The following is a 23,673-nucleotide window of genomic DNA, read 5'->3' on the forward strand; positions in this document are numbered from 1 at the left end:
AGATTTGATGAAATATGCTTGGTTAGGTTCATATGGGCCTCTGCTCCAACCTTTCGAGCCCTAGACAAGCCTGAATGGCACTTCTTCCTTCCCCTGAAGTTTTCATGTGCCATGCTGTACAAGGTTGACCCTGGTGATTAGAGATCAAAATTTTAACTTTAACTGGGTTGTACCCTTGCATTGTTTCTTTATACAGTTATTCTTACTGTGCTTCCATGTTCTCACTCCAGAGTGAAAATGCGAATCCATTGCGTATTTAATGAGGAAGACTGGATCAAGTCATTCAAAATAAAATAATTTTGTAAATATTAAAGGCAGCTGTTTTCAAAAATGATCTTCCTTGTGATAGTGTACCATACTTCTGATAGGCTTATTTCTTTGTAAAAGTTCTGATAAGCTAATCTCTCTTTTATTTTTTTTCTGAAAGGGGGTCCTGATGACAACTTAATTGAAGGTGGAGGAACAAAATTTGTCTGCAAACCTGGAGCCAGAAATATTACTGTCATATTCCATCCATTATTAAGGTAAGTCAAATCCTATGTACTTACTGAAGATCAATATTTTCATTATTTATGCTAATGTACTGAATGCCAATAGGTCAGTTAGCATTGAAACAAGTCATAAAAAGAACTTTTTCCATTTTATAGGACCTCACAATCAAAGTGCATCAATAGAAAATTAATGTCAACCCTACTAAGTAGCTACTTGGTCTCAGGAGTAATTCCTCATAAATACATTTACTTGATTTTCTTTCTTAACTACTCCCTGTCCTGTTCCTTGTCACTATCCCTTAACTATTTCAGGGGTTGGCGAACTATGGCGCACAGGAGAAATCTAGCCTGTCCCTTGTTTTTGTAAATAAAGTTTTATTGCCAGAGTCAGGTTCATCCATTCATGCATTGCCCATAACAGTCTGGGGGCTCTAGTTGCAGAGTTGAATGTTTGCAGCAGAATCCATATGCCTCACACAGCCTAAACTGTTTACTTGCCCTTTACAGGAAAAAATAGCAGCACCATGATCTGTCTGCTTTAAACTAATGACTCAGATATCCTTTGAGAACTGGCAGGTCTCTGAACAAATATGATTTACAAAAACTGAAAGGCATTATATCAATCAAATATGTGGTTTTATATATTGAAGGATAAAACTTGTTAGTGAGTAGAATGAAATCTATTAAAATGCTCTGTTTGTTGTGATACTATGATTTAAGAAAATGAGAATCTGTGATACTTCCATTTAAAAAACTTCTAAGCCCTAAATACCTTTAAAAAGGTACTTTTTGCAGGGGGCGCAGGGAAGGGGTGTGGTTATTCAGTGGATCTAAAGTTTCAGTTTTATAAGATGAGGAAGTCCTACAGATGTTACACAATAATGTGCATATAGTTCACACTTCTGTACTGTACACCTGAAAAAGGTTAAGAAATGGTAAATTACATGTTGTGTGTGTGTTTTTTTTTTAAATTATTTATGGCTGTGTTGGGTCTTTGTTGCTGCGCACAGGCTTTCTCTAGTTGCGGCGAGCGGGGGCTACTCTTAGTTGCGGTGCGCGGGCTTCTCATTGTGGTGGCTTCTCTTGTTGCGGAGCACGGACTCTAGGCGCATGAGCTCAGTAGTTGTGGCTCGTGGGCTCTAGAGCGCAGGCTCAGTAGTTGTGGTGCACAGGCTCAGTTGCTGCACAGCATGTGGGATCTTCCCTGACCAGGGCTCGAACCCGTGTCCCCTGCATTGGCAGGTGGATTCTTAATCACTGCACCACCAGGGAAGCCCAAATTACATGTTACGTGTTTTTGAGTACAGCAAAAAAGAGTACTTTGGGGACACAGATATACAATATAATATTAATTGTATGTTTTCTCTATAATGAGCCAGTGTTTAGTTTTGCTGTATATTCATACAGTGGACCAGAAACTCTTGGGCTCACTAAAAGTTAGGTACCTCAGATCATCACCTTAACTTTCTCAGGTAACTCCTGTAATATTTGAGGCATTTGGTATAACAGTTAAACAAATGCTACTGAACTGGCCAGAGATAACACTGTATATACTTTTCCAAAACAGAAACGGTTTATTGCTGGAATTATCCTACCTTCTCATTAACCAGCACTTACTAAATTGACATCATTAGAACTAGTTTAATTCAAATCTCTTATTTAGGTAACCAGTTTAAAAAATTATACTGGAGTATTTTACCCAATTAATTTTAAATGTGAAAGCACAAATATGTAAGTTGAACTACAAAAATACCTGACTTTCACACAATTAAAAATAAGAGATTTTTGAAGAAACATCACTAACCTTAAAAAAAAAAAAAAAGTTTTAGCAGCAAGTAAATTCATGTGAGTTAAGAATCATGGAATTAAGAGAATTAAAACTATTCCTCTGTAAATTTAGTTGATTTATATGTATATATCAATTTATATATATAAATCAATGAATTTATATATATAATTCATTATATATGTGTATATATATGAATATATAATAAGTAAATTACAACATTTAGGATTTCTAAATTAACTAACAACTATCATATATATCAGCTGACTTCAGTAATTAGTTTGGTACTTACTCTCTTTTCCAATTACAATTGATTTCTACTTAGTGTTGCTAATTGTTAGGAAAATGGAGAGATAGCTTAATCATTATAGGCATCTTCTAACCTAGATTTAACGCCATAATTTACTGCCAAGTTATGCTATGGCTTCAGTAAATGGAATCCTTATGTTTACATTTGTTTTTAACTCTGGAAGAAATCCTTTAGAAGTTTCTTTAGCAGTGTTGTCAGTAACCACTTTTCAAGAGATTTTTTTTCCCATACTATTTATGCTGCTTCCCTGGAGAGTTGTTTTAAGGCTTGATAATACTCCTACTAGTTTTACTCACTAGTTTGGTCTCTACTTTCATTCAGTATTTTAATTTATTATTGATGAGAACTGGAGAAAGTTTTGTGGCATAGTGCAAGTAGTTGAGGAAGTCACAAGACTATATGTGGTCTACAAGGTGAATCAATTCCTTCCTAAGCAGGTGATCATTATAGACTTTAAATTAGCCTTTGGGTCAGATTTTAACCTTACTTCTCAGACCCATTATAGAGCCTCACCTGAATGCTCATAATGGGATTATGGAACTTCAAATGACTAAGATCTTTCAGTGTTGTTATTTTTTTTTTTTATTTTTAGTTTTTACACTTCAGCATTGGCTGATTATTGGATTTATTGTTTCTTCTAAAGATTAGAAGTTTATGAGAGTTTCCTGGTGGCCTAGTGGTTAGGATTCTGGGCTTTCACTGCCATGGCCCGGATTCAGTCCCTGGTCGGGGAACTAAGATCCTGCAAACCACACAGCGCAGCCAAAAAATTGAATAAATAAACAAATAAATAAAGTTTAGAAGTTTAGTTTTGATAATGAGAAGAATCAGCGTTCATTATCATACTATTTCATTTTTACAGTTATCATAAAACATTTCTCATTTCTCCTATAGTCATTGAGTTATTCATAATCAACAGTTTTTTGAAGTGTTTATTAAATGCTTATGATGTGTTCTTTTCTCTGAATTAGATGTGGACTCTTGTTTAGAAATAGTCACTTTTATTTTTATGAGATTCTTTATATAAAATATGTATAGATACCATTTTCTATCCTTCGGAATGCCCCTTGCTTATTTATTTTTTTTCCATGCTAGTTCAAAGTGGATGTGATTTGGCATTTTATTATTTCAAAGACAATATAACATAGTGGGAGAGATAGTGTAGAAGAATTGAAAGATGGAGAAAGAGCACAAATTTTGAAATTAAAAATGGAAACCACAACAAGTTATCTAGGTTCAAATCTAGGTTCCTTTACCTCAGTTTGACTCACAGGTTATTTATTGGACTCTTAATATATGCCAGGTCCTGTGGAACCAAAAAAATAATAATAATAATAAGATCAAACCCTTGCCTAAAGGTACTCACTTGGTAGCTGTGTGAGTGGCAAAAATTAACAAGCTTGAAAACACCAATTATTGGAGAGGATGTGGATCAATGGGATCTCTTATACACAGTGTGTAAATTGGTACAGCTTCTCTTGAAACCATTTTCACATTATTGAGCAATTACATATCCTGTTACCCAGTTTGCCTCCTCATGTGTTTCTACTTGTATGGAGTGACTCATATTATTTTTCCATCCCAATTTTTCTTTCTCTAATTGATTATAATAATCTTTATTTATAACTTACATCATATTCAAAGAGTAAGTTTGGAAGGGGCTTATCACAAGTTGGCTTTTATCACAAGCCAACACCTATTTAAATAGTATGTCACTGTTTTCTTACACTATCTCTTGGTAAACTCAAGTGTTTTTTATTGGAAGGGAGAAACCCTCCCAAGTGTGTGGGTCCTTTATTTTTCAATGTTGCTCTTCCCCTTTGACTAGCAACTCTTGTACTCTGTCTTCCTGAAACTTTGCATATGGCATTTCTACACTTCATTTATTTAAAATATTCTCTTCCTAATTTTTATTCAACTGGAAGTCCTTCTTTGCAGCCTAAAGGTTTTCAGTATTGGAAACTGAATCATCCTGCTAAGAAGACCACATAGCAGATTCCCATTACGCTGTTTTATATATTCTTAGCAGTTGTTTATACTGTCCTCCTATAAAATCATCGTACAAGGTCCCAGATCTGGTAACCTTGCAAACTTACTCTTGTACTTTTCTCATAACCACTGCAGTCTCAACACTAGGAAACCATACCAGGTTCTGGAGGCAAATATACCGACTCCCAATTGGTTCACTACCCATGAACTCTGCTGGCCCCTTGACTTGTTTATTTAATGCTTTTCCTTACTATTTTCTCTTTCTAGTTAAGAAACCAGCAGTTTGTCTCTTAGAGAGTGAAGTTTTAGAAAGATGAGGTACAATAATCTTTATCTTGCTTGCTATACTCAGCCTAACAAGACATTGTGTGCAATTAAACCCTTAATGTAAGCTTTTAATGATAAGAGGTCATCTAATCAATTTTTCTTCCTGTGGGTCTAAAATCAACAAAAGTGTATTGAAATAAAAAGATTTCTAGCCATACCTAGGTAGATTCTGAAATACTTTGACAAAAATATAGACCTAGAAAATGGTAGGACTAATACCTGCTCCCCTACCCCCCGCTCCCACTGACTTATTTGTTATTTTTTAGTTTCTCTGGAAACATTTAAGAGGAATGGATGGATTCACTGTAATAAATGGGTTTTATTTTAAAGGTCTTGAATTGGGGGAACAGAAGGAGGATTAATTCAACATTAATGTTGAAATTTTAATGTCATATTTCCTTTCTTTTGTCTAGGTCTGATATACATTCAGATTTTTTTTTCAAAAATTTCTATTTTTGAATAATTACATCATGGTTATTATTAACCATGATCTAAATGTAAATAAACCTTTACCAATAAAGTGTGCATTTTATTGAGGTATCAACCACAGTTTGATATAGAGTAATATTTTTTAGTTACAATTAATATGTAATCTAGCCATTTCAGGAACTTTGAAATTACTTTGTGGCTGCTATATTTGGGGATTCTGTGGGGAGGGAAGGGAGTGAGAATTTATTTTTCCCTATTTTTTTAATTTATTATTATTCTTTATTCTCTAAAAATCTAAAAATATTATTTGCGCCTTACATTTGTTAATACAGTTCTTTCATATAGCAAAAAATGGGTGAAAACAGAATTATTACCTTAAAAATCTAAATGATTGCAGCATCTAACTGAAGTATTTAGAAAACAGTCTAAAGCTTTACCTCTCTCTCTCTTTTTACGGTATGCATTTATTATTGCATGCATTCTGGAACAATTAGGCACATTAGTGGGGACTGTTACTAATGTGTTGCTAATGAAAACAAAGTCATGGATTTGACTGTTGTACTCACCATCTCATATCTGCAGGCTTTGAGTTTTAAAGGTGAAGTCATCAAAGAAAGGTGGTGGGATTTAATGCAGCCCATCAGGGTTTGAGAAACAAAAATTCCAAGTGTTTACAGCCAGGACAAGTCAGCAGTGAGAACACAGGAGTCCGAAGAAGTCTTCTCACTGTGTCCTCACATAGCCTCTTCCCCTTCTAACAAGGACACTAGCCCTATTGGATTAGGGTCTCACCATCATGATCTCATTTAACCTTAATTATCTACTGCAGAGAATGTACATTAAATTTTGCAATTAGAATGAACTCGGGAAGTTAATTTATTAAATGATTTATTTAATCATTCTTTTAGCACTGGAGTCATTGTTTGAATGGAAAGGAGTTATGTATATTGCATGATAGAGAAGATAGACCACAGAAAGTGGGCGGAGTAGGGGATACAAGTGATCGACCACTTTTTAGTTTTTGATGTTGGCCAAATCACTGTGTGTCTTAGTTTTCTGTAGCTATAAAATAGAGGAGTTGGTTGGTCTGGATTTTGTTTTCTGTCTTTAAAGTTTTGTGATTTTGTGATGGGGAAATGCTTTTATAATATTTAGGGACTCCAAAGGCCTGACATTTAAAATTTGAAAAGTCCAAATGACAGTGCATTGTTTCTTTTGCTTATTTGCTTCAACCAGCTTTTAAAAGGCGTTTGGCTCTTTAGAATAATGAGCGCTTTGCATTTATGAAGTACTTTCTTATGAGATAATTGAAAGAACAGATGTTTGCAGTCTTGGGGTGACTTGGCAGCGGTAGGAGGCTGGAGACATGGTGGATGGTGATGGTATTTAAAGCTGCAAAAATGTCACTGATGCTTCCTCTGTTGAACACAACTGGAATATTCAATATCCAGGCTGTGAGCATTTTTCACTATATATTTTCACCCACACTTCATTAAATCAGGCAGCAGTGAAACACTTCCTGGGTAGAGCCAAAAGTGTTTATTGGTCAGTAAGGAGTAGGCTGGCATTTAGGTCAGTTAGGGATATGAAACTTTCCTGGTCACATGGGCTTTGGTGATAGACAGTATCTCTCTAGTTGTCTGTGTGCCTTTCTTCGGGCAAACAGCAGTAGGAACAACAAGTACTTGTAATCATACCGTCTAATCATATTTGTCCATAATTATGGAGAAGAAGACCTTCTAAAAGTTAATCTTGTCAGCTGTAGAAGCTGCCAGTTACAGCAGTATAGGGAACTGTTTCAAAGTCTGAGAGAATGGCTATCGGTAAAAACTATTTTCTAAGACATCATCTTACTGTAGTTTGGACACTCAGGAAGCCCTCTTTTTAAGGGTGAAGCCATTAACGCTCCTCTGTTTGGTATAGTGAAAGTCCTCTGTCCCTCCTAACAATTACATCTCCTGAAATGGAAAATAAATCTCTGATGTATAGCCAAATTTGACAGTATTATCCAGAGATACTGAGCAAATGTTGTTATGCCGTTAGTCTATCAACATGTTATGAAGGACTTATCCTGTGTGACATTCCAGATACATGAGAGTTTTTCAGTAGTTGCAACTGAACTATAAATTGTTGTTTTCTCTTAAGGAAGTAGTATGGTTTGATGGGCTGCTTTGCAGAAGGCCTGTGGTTTGTTTTGTTTTGTTTTTTGTAATAAGCTTTGCCAACAAATCTGTTTTTTATAGAAAATAATTCAGGAATAATTACTTAGCTATGAATTATATACATTATTAGTCTAAGCATGCTCTAGCACAAAAGGTCTTTTCAACTTTTTCTGGTACTAACTTGCTTATAAGTGAATTACTTTGGTAAGACTGTTTTAGGTCTTCAGAACTCCGAGTCTGCTTTCCTATAATATCCTGGATTTTTGCCCTTCATGATCTTTCCTTTCTCAACTCTTTTCCTAACACTACTTACACAATTAAGGGAGTGGTGGTTCAGATTTATCTTCTATATGAATGGGGTACACAGTAAATATTTGTTTAAAGAATTAATAGGTAACTTATAGAAGTGCTTAGCAAATATTTGTTGATTTGAAGTGAATTTATCAGATCTGAATAAAAATATAAAGGGAAATTTTTTTAGTAATGATATTGAAATAGATCAATCTTTCTTTTGTACCTAAAAATGGTATACATTTTTTATCATTGATTTACCTCTGTTGTAACTATAAAGTGTTTGTTAAAGGATAAAATATAGAAATGTTAAGGTGAATTTAGAAATTTGGTTTTTTTTATAGCATTAATCCTAAACTACAACTCTTTTAACTTAGCCTCATATTTTGTTTTTATTGATAGCAGTTATATAGTAGAAACAGATACTTTTTCCTTTCACCTTTTCTATAAAATAGTTGCCTTATTATTCTTTCATGAATTATAGAAGCCCTTTTCAAGATTATAAAACCTTTTCTAACAGAAGAAACCTTGCTTTAAAAGCTTTCTTATGTAGCTTCTTCTGTTTCTGTTAGATTTTTTTTTTAACTTTATTTACAAGGGTACCATAGCCCCTGGATTCTTTCTTGATATTAGAAAGTTAGATAGATTGATAGATAGATAGGTAGACAGATCAATAGATAGGTAGATGATAGATCGATAGATAGGTAGACAGATCGATAGGTAGATAGCGTGCGTGTGTGTGTTTGATTATTGGAGTTAGCGTGATTGTCATAGAGTGAAGTAATTCTGTATTTCTTTTCCCAATATTTTTTATCCTTGAGAAATGCACAAAAGTTGGCCCACCCATGTCAGTTTGATGTGTGCATTGGCATTTGGCAGAATATTATTCTGAGTGTTCACAGGTATGTGATATTTTTATACTGATACATGTTTGTTCTTAATGAGCTAAAGCTTATATAGACATTTTGAAAGATGCTGGTGATTAGACAGTCTAGCAAATAACATTGTAGGTCATACATTATTCACGCATGGGAGGAAATTTTGCTGTCTTATTGCATTTTTATGAAACACAATGGTTTTTTCCTTGTCCTCAGAATTATGAAAAATATTGCTATCTTTTCAGACTGTTTGACCTGTGAAGGCCAGTGAAACACTTGAGTGGCGGTATATTTAGATTTCAAACCCCACATTTGAGTCACTGCTTTGGAATTTATATAAGAAATGTTAAATGCTTTTAGTCTTCAAACTAAGTAATGTTTGGAGATTATAAATTTTTTTTCTAAGCTTTCTCTTTTGTATTTTCAAAATATGTTGTGTGATATATGCCTGAACACTGATTGCAACTAACTGGCAATTTTATATTAATGGAGTAAACTGGAGAGTCTGTCACAGTTCCAGCCCACATGTTAATGCACATTTCAGCAACAATGTCAAGAGAGGTAAGACAGGCCAGTCTAGTTAGCAGAAAAGTGTAGGCCGGTCCTTATGAGAAACAGTAGGAAGAACTGAAAATCTTAGTGAAAAACAGAGGATTTGATATCTAATTTCAAATATATGTGCCACTTAAAAGAAATAAAGCAGTTTTTTGTTGTTTTCTAAATCTGGATTAGAGCTAGTTAGTTGGTTGGATGGTAAAGAGATTTGACTCTACATAATGAGAATTTTCTAATGAATAAGGCCATTCAAAAATAGGAAAGTTTTCCTTGGAAGACAGTATCGTTCCTAGAGATGCTTAATCAAAAGATGCAGTTAACAAGATGCTGAATTGTGAGGTCAACATTGGACCTCTTTATAATATACTATGCAGCTTCAGAACTCTGGTTGGAGGTGTTTCTTCCAATCTTGCTCATTTGGGTTCCTTTTTTATGTTTCAGTTTAGTGCTCATGATTATCACTGACCAGGTCAAGGCATTATAGTTGACCAAGGCTGTGTCATTACAGCTTTGACTTTCTTCTTTCCGACACACAGTAAGAGAGACACTCAGACCCTGACTGTACATAGAGCAATTATTAGAGAAACTGCGCCCCTCTCTACAATGGAGTTCCTTCTACTGTCTGTCTTTTTTTCTTCTCTGCTCCTGTTTTTGTATTTTCCTTTTTTTTTTTTTCTTGTGCCAGTAACTGATACATGTGATTATAAGTTAACCCTTACAGTGACTCTTAAGGCAAAAAGAAGGCATGCTTGCTTCTGCTGTAAAGCTCATATGGGACTAAAACTATATTTTCAAGTAAACCTAAAATCATCATGACTGCTGCCATGATGCTGACCTAGATTTAAGCTGATATTCTAGTTGCAGATTTTCTTCTCATTATCAATTAAATTTTCTAATGATCAATTAAAATTATTGGAAGCGTACATATGAAAGACTGTAGAGGAGATTCTTTTCAGAGCAAAATGTTTGCATAATTTGTGTGTTGCTTTTTATGTATTCTGAACATGTATTTGTCTTGGACTGCAGTAGCCAAAATATGCTTATTCAGCATTCAATGAAATATGTTTCCGTCCAGCCGGAGGCCCATTTACATTTGATTTTGAAACCTAAATTGATAATGTAATTTGGTATCAAAAATAACATAGGAATACCTAGAGGAAAAATGTGGTCTCTTCCTTTAATAATTTATATTCCTTCTGGGTGTTGGCTATACACTGTTTCTCTGTATCATTTGGAAGATTATTTTACCCTTCCCTTTGCTTCTCAGAAAACACCCCCTCCCCGCATCCATTTTGTTCTCTTATTTCTGCTTTGCATACTTTGTTATAGGGCTCTTGCTTGGTCATTATCAACTTTCTTACATTCAGTAATTGTCATTTGAACATTTAATTATTAATACTGCCTACAATTTTTTTTTAAACACGTTGTACAGCAAGTGAAATATTTTCCATTTCATGGTCAAGAAACCCTTTTAATTTTCCTTTTGTAGTTAAAAACAAACAAACAAAAAGAAACCTCAAACTAAGCACAGTATTTTTTTGAGACTTTGTTATTTAATAAGTGAGAAAAGAGTGTTCTTTGATTCAAGCAAGAGAAGCAAGAACAACCAGATTTAAAGAATCGAGATGGAAGTACCATAAGAGAAGGTTTAATTTTTAATTACCTTAACTTAATGTTTTGGTAAGAGCATTGGTTTTGAACTTGGAAATGCTGGGTTTGTCCTTTCTTTTCTTTTGCAACTGAAATAGATACTGGAGTTTTTGATGTCCTCGAGTGAGTAGTTTTCAGTACTTCTGGGAGAATTTTAATTACTTAGTGATTATTATTATTAAACTCATTGAGTATTCTTTAAAGCCTATTCCTGTAAGCTACCACCTTGTAAATAGGTAAGAAAGTATGTGACACATAGCAAGAAGAAAAAAGTGTAATGCCAGAAAGTTTCTAGGATATTGCTACTTAGTGAAAGAATATTGAAGTGTTTTACTTAATTGGGCTCTTTGAATTCAAAATCTGTAAATATTTTGAAAACTAATCTTCTTTATTTTTTATTTTTTTCATTCTTATTGGGATATGACATATTGGGTTGGCCGAAAAGTTCGTTCAGGTTTTTCTGAACATCTTACAGAAAAACCAGAACGAACTTTTTGGCCAACCTAATACATTAATGTGTCCAAATCCTTACATACATATTTTCATATATTTGTATGCATTTTTACATATGTGTCCCAAATGTAACCACGACCCAGGTCAATATATGAAACACTGATATAGATCATTTACGGTGCCCTAGAAGATTTCCTCCTATTGACAGTTGATAGCCATCCCTCATAGGTAGTCATTGTTCTTATTTCTTTGGTTGTAGATAGATGGGTTTTGCCTGTGCTTGAACTTCATCTGAATGGAACACTACAGTAAGTCCTCTTTGGTGTCTGGCTTCTTTGGTGTAACATTATGTCTGTGTCAGTTACCATGTTTTTGGAAGTAGTAGCAGTAGTTGGTTTCTTTATGTCAGTCACTGTATCAGTATACCACTGAAATTTGCAGTTATAAAAACACAATATTTAATTATTGTTTTGGAGTAAATGAGAACTTTTTAGGATTTTATGGTCCAAAGACCTGCCTACAATTTAAACTCCTTCAAAACAACTTTTCAAGAAATCTTTTGCTTTCCTATCTTGTGGGACCAAGGAGCCACCCATGCAAGTAAGAGATTGTGGGGACAGCTAGGGCGTGGTCTAGCTAGGTGGGCTAGGTGGTGAGCCAGGGTACCCAGAAGCCAGACTACTTAGATAATGAATATATACTGTGTCCTTGGAAGTAAAAGCCCGGGAAGATAAAATTCATTGACTCTGTATTTCCCAGACTTTGGGATTTATGAATCAGTCAGTGAAAAAATAATTGGAACCAACATAATTTGCCAGTTTTAATAAAGAACAAGAATTTCAACACTAAGAAAAGTAAAAAGTCATATGACCTCAGAACTAAGAATTATCTCTCTCAAAGAAAGGTAGTTGGCAACTTAAGTCAGCATTCTTAGGCAAATATTAATACGTAGGAATATCACAGCAAGCAATGAGCAGGCCGAGGCCCAGCTGAGAGGCTCTACCATAATTGTAGTGAGGAGGTAAATCATGTGGTTCTGGTCCATAACGGACAGTCAGTAAAAATGTTTTGAGCAAATGAGTCATTGGTAAGCGGGCAGGCAGGTTTTAAAAGCACAAAATAAACTTGATGGATATTAAGTATTCTTTTAGTAGGTCTTGGAGTCTTGCATTTTAATTCTTGCTTCTTAAAAGATATGTGTTTTTAACCTCTTTATACTATCTTGAGCTTACTGTTAATTACCATTATTCATTGCCTTCACTTTAGCTACTTGGTTATTAGAATATAGTATATGCTGTCCAGTCACGTTTGTCATAGCCACTTTGTTTTCTGAGTTTTAATCCATCTGCAGCCTCTCCTGTGGCCACGAGAACTCCCTGTCAGCAGAGGTGCCTGCCACCCATGGGCAGCTCTCTTGCTGTGCCCAGTGTGCTTGGGGTGCTGGCATCAGCAAAACCATCAATATCTCGTTTGCATATTTTATTTATTTTTTAAATGTCAGAGTGGAAATAAGAATAGCAAAGAAAATTGTATGAAAAGAGGCTACTAAATCGATTCTTTAAAGTGAAATTAGAAATGCTGAGCGCATTTGATAGAGGTGCATCAATGCTCAGAAATGCATCTGAGTGTTCTTTCTTATTTTGAAGCTTTCAAGAAAATTGAAATGAGGATTTCACTGAAGAATAAAAAGGACCCAACATCCTTCTCTGAAAGTTGGGAGCCCTCTGCTTTATAAGCCTTAATTCATTACATTTTCTCTTTTACATATTTTTGATGGACGTGTTGATTTTTCAAGATGCGACTCCGACATTCACTAGGAGTTGAACGTACTTAAACTGAAATTTCATGGAAAATTCTTCAATTTAATCATATTTTTCTGTTAATTACTTTTTATTCATTTACTGCTTTTTTTCCACAAATATTTATTGAGCGATTAATATGTGCCAGACATTGTCCTTGCCTTTGTTCCTTATTAAAGCATTGTCGTAATTTGAGAATAGAAGGAGATCCATGGCAAAGAAGTCCATTATCCCACCAGTGCTAAATTTCCTTAATTTTTCCTGTTTACTCTTAGGCATTTGTTTGTTGTAGAGGTACATCTCTTTGTGTGGCCTTTCCTTTTTCAGAGGCAGTTTCTCCTCTAGTCTTAGTCCCATTTCCCTCCATGCCCTCTGGGATCTTGTTCTTTTTGTTAGCTCCTATAACTTCTCTGTCTTCAGTCGTTTCCTCCCTACTGGCTCCTTCCCTGGGACCCATAAATATGCTCAACCGCTCCCATTTTATAAAATCTCTTCTCTTAATCCTGCATCTCACACACACCCCTGCCCCCATCCCCAACCTATCACTTAAGTTTCCTGTTTCCTTACTACTAAGCTGTTCAAGTATATGCTGCGCCCTTCATTTCCTTCCCTCCCCGCCCATTCATTTGCACACTCTTGACCCAGACCCGTCACCGTCTCAATGCCAAATCTCAAGGGCATTTTTCAGCCTTGTCTTACCTGATTTCATTACTGTTTTACACAACTGATCCTGCTTTTGTATTTCAACCTTTTCCTTCTTTGCTTCTCTGTCACCACTGTCTCTGGCCTCTTGTTCCTCTTCAGATCATTCGTTCTCAGGCTTGTTAAGTTTCCCTTCTCTCTACCTGCTCACTCAACACATGTTCTTCACAGAGCCTTCCTAGACTCTTTTTTGCTTACTCTGCCATTATCTCACCCATTCAGTATTTTTAGCTATAACTTTCAAAATGGTATCTCCAAACTGAACTGTCTCCAAAGGTCCGGGAAGCAGGTTCAGATCTAAAACTGAACTAATAATAATTATCTGTCTAAATTTTCCATCCCCAGCCTCTCCTCCCCTATGCATACCTACATCCTACGCCAAATCTTCTTCTGCTTCTAATCTTCCTTTATTGCCTGTCCTGAGAGATGGATGCCTCCAGCTCTTTGGTGATCCAGACCAAAAAAATCTTGGCATCCACTTAGAAAGCTCTTATCCTCCTTACCTGACTCATGCACTGTCATTCATTTTTTGTCAATTCTGCTTCATAATTATGTCTCATATCCGTTCTCTCCTTCCCATACCTGTTGCCATTGCTTTACTCTCTCAGCTTTCTAATTGGTTCCCATTACTCTAAACGTAAACTTCTCTAATCTGTCTTTCATACCTCTACCAGAATGATTGTGCTGCTTCCCTCTTCTTTGTGATTCCCTGTTGTCTGCTACTGCAGTCGGAATGACTTTTTGTAGAGTATAAGTCCTTCTTGACCGTATCCATACAGCTCTTACACTCACCTTGTATACTTTAGACCCTCACTAGACCTCTCCTTTTCCTAGGTCTGCCATGCTATTACCCACATTTATTTATTTCTATCCAAAATCTACCCACCCATGCCAACCTTCTACTCATTTTCATTATCTGGCATACGCTTTATTGTTTCAGATTCAGTCATGTCTGGTCTTCTCTATCAACTTTTACTGGTCTTACACTCACCCGCCCTTGCAAGATGGGAGTTGAGTTTCCTTTTGAATTTTTTGAGATTTCCTTTTGAATTTTTTAAGTTATCTTGCTTTAGACATATTTTCATTATAGCACTTAACACATATCTTGGGATGGCTCAGGGCAGGACACAGTCTAATTTTGAAATTAATATACCCACACCCAGTGAAAATGTTAGAATAGAAAAATAACTGCCTTATTGTGGGAAAATGGTAACATCTACAATTACTAGTGATGTTTGGGAAGAAGGAGAAGAATAAGGATGAGAAAGGGAGTTGCATTGTATTCAAACTTAAGATCTTTGCTTGGATATCTATTTGATATCCAAATAGATAAATTATAAAATTTCCAAATGTGTTTTGTGGTAAAGTTATTTAAGGAGAACTTATTCTTATTTAGGTCATTGTAGAGATGAGGATGAAGCAGAGAGAAAGTCATCTCTTTTGCTATCTTTAGTGCTTTTGTTAGCTGAGAGGCTGCCTGTGTTTGATTTAAAATGATCATCTGTAAAACTCCTTAAGGTAGACCGATAATTTCCCATGACAGCACATAAAGTGCTTTCTCTCCTCCCCTCCCCAAACCCAAGCAAACACACCAGAGGTACTTCCTATGTGAGACATTTGTTTAACGTCACCTGTCAGAAAAGGTGCGACACCAAGTCACTCAGGTTTGAAGTTTGCAAACATCCTTCCAACTTACTGAACATCACAAAGGCTGTCAAAATTTTTATTTCCCCATATTTTCTCTTCTCTCGAGGAGAAAAACCATCACAGATGTAAATGTTAGGAGCATTTTGTTATAGGCTTTGGAGAGTCTGCAGGAAGTTTTATTCATAGTTTGGACTGGGGAGAGGAAGGAAGCCTTTGCTGCCATTTTGAAACCTTTCTAGCAATTTAAGTGAAATGCACTGCTGGGAACTAGATATTTTTTCTTCCAAATATTAGTTATATCTCATTTCCTTTTTTCTACTTTCTCTGAAAGATAGGCCTTGATATTTCTAAATATTCAATTTATTTTTCCTTTTAGTTTCTTCTCAGTCTTGTAGACTCTCTACCAAACCCATTCTTGTATTAAACATCCACATAGGGATTTACCTGGGAGTTGGATGAAACATGTTTATATGTGCTACACTTGTTTCAGATATTATTTGGTGGATAGTGAATAACTACTGAGAAAGAAACCAGTTGCTCTTCTAAATATAATTAGCAACCCCAGCCTAGAAGAAGTTTGCATTCGGTTGTGATGAAGCCTGTGGCATGCCCTCTGCGCAGACAAGAAGGGGAAGATGGATGCATTTCTAATGCAATCAGGAAGCCCCTCTGTAATTTAAATATATTAGCATATCCTGAGAAAGGTGGCGTTTGACTGTCCCTAAGATAACTCAAAGTCTCTCCCAAACAAACATGATTGAATTACTTGAGGGAAGGCATTAAGGCAGCAGGCGTGGTCCTTAATGGATCAATGCTGTCTACGCTCGTTATCACAGCAAACTCCAAGAAAACTATTACTGAAGTCCTAAGCAGTCAGTTTATTGATGCAGTCCTAGTGATTTTGCCAGCATTGCTCACATCCAGTTTGCCACCAAAAGTTTGATGCCATGCAAACGTTGCATTTCTGGAACACTAATATTGTTTCCTACTTGTACCCAGAAAGAATAATGAGTATACATCTTAGATCCTTGTATTTCAGGTTATATATAAAAGAGTATATAATAGTTTTGAAACATTTTGAATTCTAGGAATGTTAAGGTAATGTGGGATGAAATTGATCATCTAAGCATACGTTCTGGGTATCACTTTTGCAATCTGCTTGTGTATCGTAAAGGTCTCAAGTAAATAATAATAAAAATAACTAAAATTATTGAGCCCTAGTGATATACCCAGCTATGTTTTAAATGCTTTAACCTGTATATCTAATTCATTCTTCACTGCAACTCTATGTGGTAGGGGTTATTATTATCCTTATTTTATAGGTAAGGAACCTGAGGCCTAGAGAGTTGATGTGTTTTGACCAAGATCACCCTATTGCAAATAGAAGGGCCAGGATTAAAGCCTAGGCAAAAGTACCCCAGAGCCCTTACCTCCTACTCTGTATTTCAAGGGTGTGCCTCTATTCAAAACCCTTAAAATAGGAGGTTTCTCAGGCTCTAGGACTCTTCCACGGAAGTAGTTCATAACCATGATTCTCCTGCTGGCTTAGAAAAAAGGATTTTTCTGTTAAAAAAAATGAAGGGTAAAAGATGCAATATGACTAGCTCTGGGTCCCAGAGACATTGCAGGGCAGGTCAAGAGCAGAACCTCAGAGTACTTTGTCATGGTGGTCTAGTCTCATCACCATACCCTTCTCTTAGTTTTGCTTCTAAAAGATAAGCGTCTGAAAATAGTTGGGCTGACTTAGAAGAAAACTATGAATTTAACTGGTTAATTAGGTGTAATTATTTGCATAACTTAAGAATTTTTATTATATAAATTTACCCAAGGTAAATTTTCAAGCATATTTAAAATAAAATTTAACTTATGTGAAAGAAAATTTCTGTACACAGATTAAGGATGTCTCTATTGTAAGAAAGAATTAGCACTTGGGTATTTTTAGAATAGAACATTGTGATCTCCCTATTAGCTTTGAATCTTGATATGAAGTGAAATGAAAACTTTCAAGAACCCTTGTGCTACTTACAGGAATAGCTTCTTTATGAACATTCTCTATTGGCATTATCTTCTGGAAAGCATGCATTTCCATGTATTTCGTGGCATTACATTATTTCTCCAGTGACTCCTGCCATTGTGAGCTCTTGTTTTTTTCAATGAGATATGACAAGTATCATATTCTCAAATATTCTAGTCTTCATATTGCTATTACAAATTGACTTTAAACGCATATATCTCTTAATGTATATGATACATTCCTTGTTCCTTATTTTAAAGCAGAATGATAGAGTAGCAGCCATAAGAGGAGAGGAAAACAATTCTAACATACCCAGACCATTTGTTTGTATCATCTTGCTAACCCTAACTCTTATATGAGGAAGAGTCGACACATCTATATGTTTATTTGGAAAAGTCTGAGGAAATGATTAGCAATTTGATTCAGAAACTTTATTAATTTTTAAAAATTTAAGTTTTACTTTATATTGGAGTATGGTTGATTTACAATGTTGTGTTAGTTTCAGGTATACAGCAAAATGATTCCGTTATACATACACATATATCCATTCTTCTTCAGATTTTTAAAATTCACTCGTTCATTTAGTGTTTATACTTTTCTAAAAAGAATGTGAACAGCTGGTTGAACACAGCTGACGCCTCAACAATGTGGAGTTTAATCCGCCTATAACTTACAGTCAGCCCTCTGTATCCATGTTCCTCTGCCTTCTGGGATCCAGCCATCCTCAGACCATTTAGTACTGTAGTATTTACTGTTGAAAAACATCCACGTGTAAGTGGACCCGCACCGTTCAAACCTGGGTTGTTCAAAAGTCAACTGTATTTTGCTTGAGGAGCAGTTAAAAACTGGAAGTTGTGGGGAAACAATGCCAGAAACAATTTCTGAAAGGAAAGCAGTAGAAGTATTTAATTTTTCTTAACTCATTTCTCTTAATATACCTGTGCTTTCCATCGCCTGCCTTAAATATCAGGAAGAGAAAGAGATGAGTGATTTTTCTCTGTGGTGGATTGCAATGAATATTGAGCGGACTTTTTTTGTCGTGTGGTAAGTCTCAGTATACCACTCATAAAGGAAAATAATTTTAAGGTTTAAAATTTAGCTTAGCATTTTCTTGAGCTTATTATTTTAAAATAGTACCCTCTCTCCTTTTTAAAAATACTGATATTGCAAGCCCTTTGTATAATTTCTTCCTAATGTTTGCAAAAATCCCCCTGAGGTTTCTTCCGGTTCCCTGGAATTCCTCCTCTCCAGATATTGACAAAATCATTAAACAAGCCTGAAGCTTCATGATTACTTTTCCAGCGCCACTTTCATTGCTCTTTATCATTATGTTTAGTTATGTTTCATCTAGTTTTCAATATATGTGACAGGGTTCATATCCAGCCAACTGGAATTAATTTGATAGCTAAGCATTTCACGAGCTGGCTCCAATACATGCTCTGCCAGATCCTGCCATGTGTGAAGCATTACTCTTTTACCACTAAAGATTATTTATAACTTGACTTCTTCCATGCTCATTTGTGTTTCTGAAGAAGGCAGGGAGAGGTGTGCCTGCTCTGAGTGTTTCGCTTGGCTTTCCTCTGTGTGAACCTCACTAATAACTGTGAATCACCACCTTCTGTGCCTTTCCTTTTGAGCAAGAGGTGGGCAGTGGAGGTGCTTTGAATGTAATGTCTTGCTTCTCAGCAAGAGGATGCCCTCAGAAGCTCTGGTGTTGCTCTAACCTACCTCCCTCGCTGCCCATTAGTGGCATGAGAGGGTATTAAGATCGAGAATGTGGTTTGGTGGGGAAACTATTGGAACTGACCTCATTAAGTAATTTTTTAAGATCTTAGTCCTTAGAGGTTATGATAGTAAGTGACTGGGGAATTATTGAATATTATATCACTACTTTGGGGAAAAATAATTTTAGCTACACATTTCAGGGATAAGAGAAAGGAAGTGTTTATATTTCTAAGATTTGGTAATGTTCCAGATTGCTACCCTTTTGTAAGTATCTAAAGCAGACTTTTTTAATACTCTGAACCAGCTTAGAATGAGTCTTTTATTGGACCATTTTTCCTTTATTTATCAGTTTGATAATTTAATTTTATGGCCAATATATGTTCCCTAGTTTAGAGATTTCCCTCACGTGGCATGGTTAGCAATCGTGTGTGAAATAATTATGTGGAAACATTACTAGCGGATTACTGCTTGTCTAAATACTGTATGTTTTCACTTGAGAACATTGGCTCTGGAATGTATTTCTGGCACTGTGAAGGAAAAAAAAGTCTTGAAGTTAAAATGCAGCCAGAATTTAATTTGTGAAATGGAGCTTTAAACTCAGTTGTTCCTCACACTGGCAGCAACTTGAGGTTGCTTATGTCCTTTCTAGAATGAAAAATATGCCCTTTAAGACTACTTAGTCATATTTTTAATCTTCAAATTGGTAATTTCTTAGAGAAAGAGCCAAAACTTTACCCGGTTCATATTTGTGTCTGTGTGTTACACAGGATCTAAATTATAAATCCTAATTAATACCACTTAAAACTAATGGAGTGGCCATTTCAAGGTCCCTTACTACAATAATTATGCCTTGGAACAGGGAAGTGAGTCTTATATTAAGATTTTATACTAATAATTCTGGCCGACTTCTGATACAGTGTTGGACCCCAAGTCGGGAATAGTTTTCTTATCATAAATATAATCAGTAACCTACCCTGCTGGATATTTACTGTTTGGGGGAATTGACTCTAATATGTAAAATAACTGTAGTACAAGAAATTCAAAGAGGGAGAAAAGCCAGGAGACATATTCTTATTTTCTATGTTATTTTATCCTACGGTAGGAAGAAGTTTCTCATTTTAGCTTATGAATAAATCTTTCTTAGTATTGAGATTGGTCCATTTGATTTCTGGAGTGGACATTTCTTACGTGTCCCCAAAGCAAGAAAAAAAGGAGAGAGGGTGTTTCTTTGCTGATTTAATTATGATGACCATAAAAATTTCTTTGAATATGGCCTAAGTACTCCCCATGTGAGAAAGAAGAAAAATGAAGGAAGTCATTCACCACATTTCCCCCTTTTTCTCCCCAAAGAGGGCCTGAGAGTTGTGTAATAAAAAGTCACTTTCTCCTCGCTCCCAGCGTTTGATGTCGATGATTGACAGCGTGCGTGGAGACTTAGTCTCATTAGAGTTTCGGCCAAGGAACACATCAAGGCCAAGAAGATCAAAACTCTGAACTGAAGCAGGAACTTTTCATTCAAACTTGAATAAATGTTGAGGAAAAGGATGATATATCTTCCAAAAATTAAAAATCAAAACAAAATGATTAAAAAATCAACACCTATAGTCTCTTAGCACTACAGATTCTGTGTTTGTTTTGAATTGAACATTTTCAGAAAAACATCATGATTCATTAGTCTGAAAAATTATTGCATTATCATAAGAAAGGGATTGTTGACTCTAATAGAAATAGGCTTTGGATCACTTATAGTATGATTTAGCCTCATAGCATTAAACCATAATATGAAGATACAGATTGCTTGTTCACTGAATAGGATGATTTTAAATAGTACTCTGAGGACTTCTATCTGATACCAGAATTGCCCACAAGGACCTTACTTTGTAACTCCAAAACTCTAGTAGGCAGATACTATTTGGTAAATCGATTCTCGTTATTAGCTTAGAGATAAACAGAAAAACTGGTTGGTTTCCTTTTCTAGGCAATTTGGCTATAATGTTGATGGTTTATAACTGCCATTCCCCTATGACATCCACAGTTAATAGTCTCAGTGTAGATGAAAAACTACCAGCAGAAGTACTCAGAATATAAGGATGTATTTTGTGAAATGTATATGTGTGGGGAGGGAGTGAATTGTGATTACATTCACAAACAGCCTAAAGGTACAGTGTCTTTTTAATGAAGATAAGTGGGACATGGTGGAGAGTTTCTTCTTCTGATTACTCCCAAAGAAATTGAAGGCTACATATGGGTAAAATGAAGTTTTTTCTCTCTTTTTTTGTTCGTAGAGAAATATAAGCTATTAAATTTGTCTTTAACGTAATATAGAGATTGTAGCACTTTTTTAATAAACACAACAATTGTTTAAAAAAACCCCCAAAACATCGCAGTTGCAAATAAGCCACTTAGAGGGAATGGAGCAAAGGGAGGAGTGGAAAGTAACAAAGGGAAATTAAAGAGAAAGAAAAGAGTGACATGGATCCAGAGAGAAGGGGGAACAGTGGGGGAAGAGTGAGAGAGGGTTCAGGGAGGAGACGTAGCGAGAGAAGTGGAGACAGGGTGGCGGCCGACAAGGGAAAAGAAGCCCCAGGACCAATGGCCTTCAGTGCCTCTTTGTCTGTTGGCCTCAGAGCAATTGCCTATTTTTACTTTTTTTAATTAGAATTTTGACTGTCCCTCCATCCTCCAAACTCTCATTCATAATCCTCATTTTCACTTACAGATATAAAGATAAAAATAGCTTTTGTGACATTATCTTAAAACTCACAGGCCAGGTACTATATGAAAGTGGACCCTTTTTGGACTTAAACAGTAACCCTGCTTTTCCTGGTTGAAAAGAAGAAAAACAAGGAGTAAAAGTCTCCAGGGCAAAGAAACTTGACAAATTTAAAACTATAAATAACAATGCTTACTATTTTCTAATTTTCTAATTAGAGTAAATTTTAGGAAGAGAGCAAAATGAGTAACTGAGATTGTGTCCTTTAAGAGTGGTGAAACCTGAAGTGATATATTTGCATCTATCATGGACCAGTTGTACGTAGTGTTTCCTGTAGGTTTGGACGGGCCCAAGGGTGTCTTCTATGGAAACTTCAGAGAGGAAGGAAAACATTAATATTAACAATAATAATGTTTTATATTTGTAGGTAGATACTATACTTTCAGATTCTCTATTACATGGGATTGGTTTGGAATCCAAAACCATAACCCAGCTTTCAGAAGCTTTTTTTTCCCTAAAGTCCAAGGCAAGACTCTGCACTTTACCAGGATCAAATGTTTCTCAGTGTATTTGCCTGTCACAGTTGAAAATGCCCACTAATACCAGCACGCCCTTTCATTTGTAAAATTGGGTCTCAAAGTCATTTTTCGAAGGGTATACAAGGCTGCTCTGTACTATTTTGGCACTGTTTTTCGTTTGCACACAAACGTAGCAATTCATTTACCTTTTAGAACTTTCATTCCCCTCTGGCAGGTTAACAGGGCAAATACCTTCTCTAATCTTTCCCCCCCGCCCCCCCAGGGTCTTCAGCTCTGCCAACATCCCCTCATTGCTTGTAAACTCTCCAAATCTCAGCAAATACCTTTCCCTGTGTAGCTGAATTTTCTTCCCTCTATAGCTCCATTTTCCTCTCTTCTGACAGATAAGAATAAGGAAGCCCAACTTTCTGAGCATTCTTCTGTTGTCACTCTCGAAACAACTGCCGTGTTTCTGAACTGCACAGAACTTGAAGTGAACAAACTAGACATACGTGAGAGTCGGGGTGTTCTCTGTTCTGAGCTCTTGTCTTTATACTGGCGTGGGGTGAGAGTAAAGGCATCATAGTGCCCTGGGCAGAAGAGGATTCAGGGCTGGAGGAATTCAATTTTGTTAGGCCAGGGTGAATAGGAGGTAATTAAGAATCTAGTCGGGAAAGGTATAGGCAGTCATGGAAAGAGATGAATTTCCTCGTAGATAACATGTGTTTTTTTTTTTTCCCGTTTGGGACTCATAAAATAGGGTTTCTAGTATATGGAGTTTTTTCTTAATAAGAAATCGAGTAGTGCACTGGGCGATCTCTGTCATTCCAGCACTGGTTCTATGCATGCGTGAATAAGGGTTTATAAAAAATCAAGCCTGCATGAAAGAATGAATATGCCTTAGTAGGAATTTACAGGAGGGCCTTAAGTTCATTAGAATTCTGAGAGCTGTGAGTGAGTTTAGCCCTGAAGGCAGAAATACTGTTGAGATTCAGGTGTTGGAGTCAAGCCATCTAAGTTCCATTCCCATTTTAGTTACTGAACGTCAGTAAGTGTCAGTTTCTTTATTTGTAAAATAGGAATAATGCCATTAGCTTAGTGGGATTGTTAGGAAACAAGCCAGTGTACGTAAATTACTTAGAGTTGTACTTGAAACACAGTAAGGTCTGGATAAATGATATTTGTAGAGGTTGTTGTCATAGAAACTGAAAATTGTTAGTTTAAATGGATTACC

At 35.9% G+C, this 23,673-nt stretch overlaps 1 protein-coding gene across 2 annotated transcripts in view; it reads left to right on the forward strand.

Moving 5' to 3' along the window:
• EXOC4 (exocyst complex component 4) overlaps positions 1-23,673 on the forward strand; it is an 808,183-nt gene that overhangs the window by 378,080 nt on the left and 406,430 nt on the right. For both annotated transcript variants that reach the window (XM_082472899.1, XM_082472898.1), the window contains exon 10: positions 428-524. In XM_082472899.1, the coding sequence (XP_082329025.1) occupies positions 428-524 (97 nt within the window). The remainder of the gene's footprint in view (positions 1-427; positions 525-23,673) is intronic.

The sequence above is a fragment of the Balaenoptera physalus genome, assembly GCF_965194825.1.
Source record: "Balaenoptera physalus genome assembly, chromosome: 8".
NCBI lineage: Eukaryota > Metazoa > Chordata > Mammalia > Artiodactyla > Balaenopteridae > Balaenoptera > Balaenoptera physalus.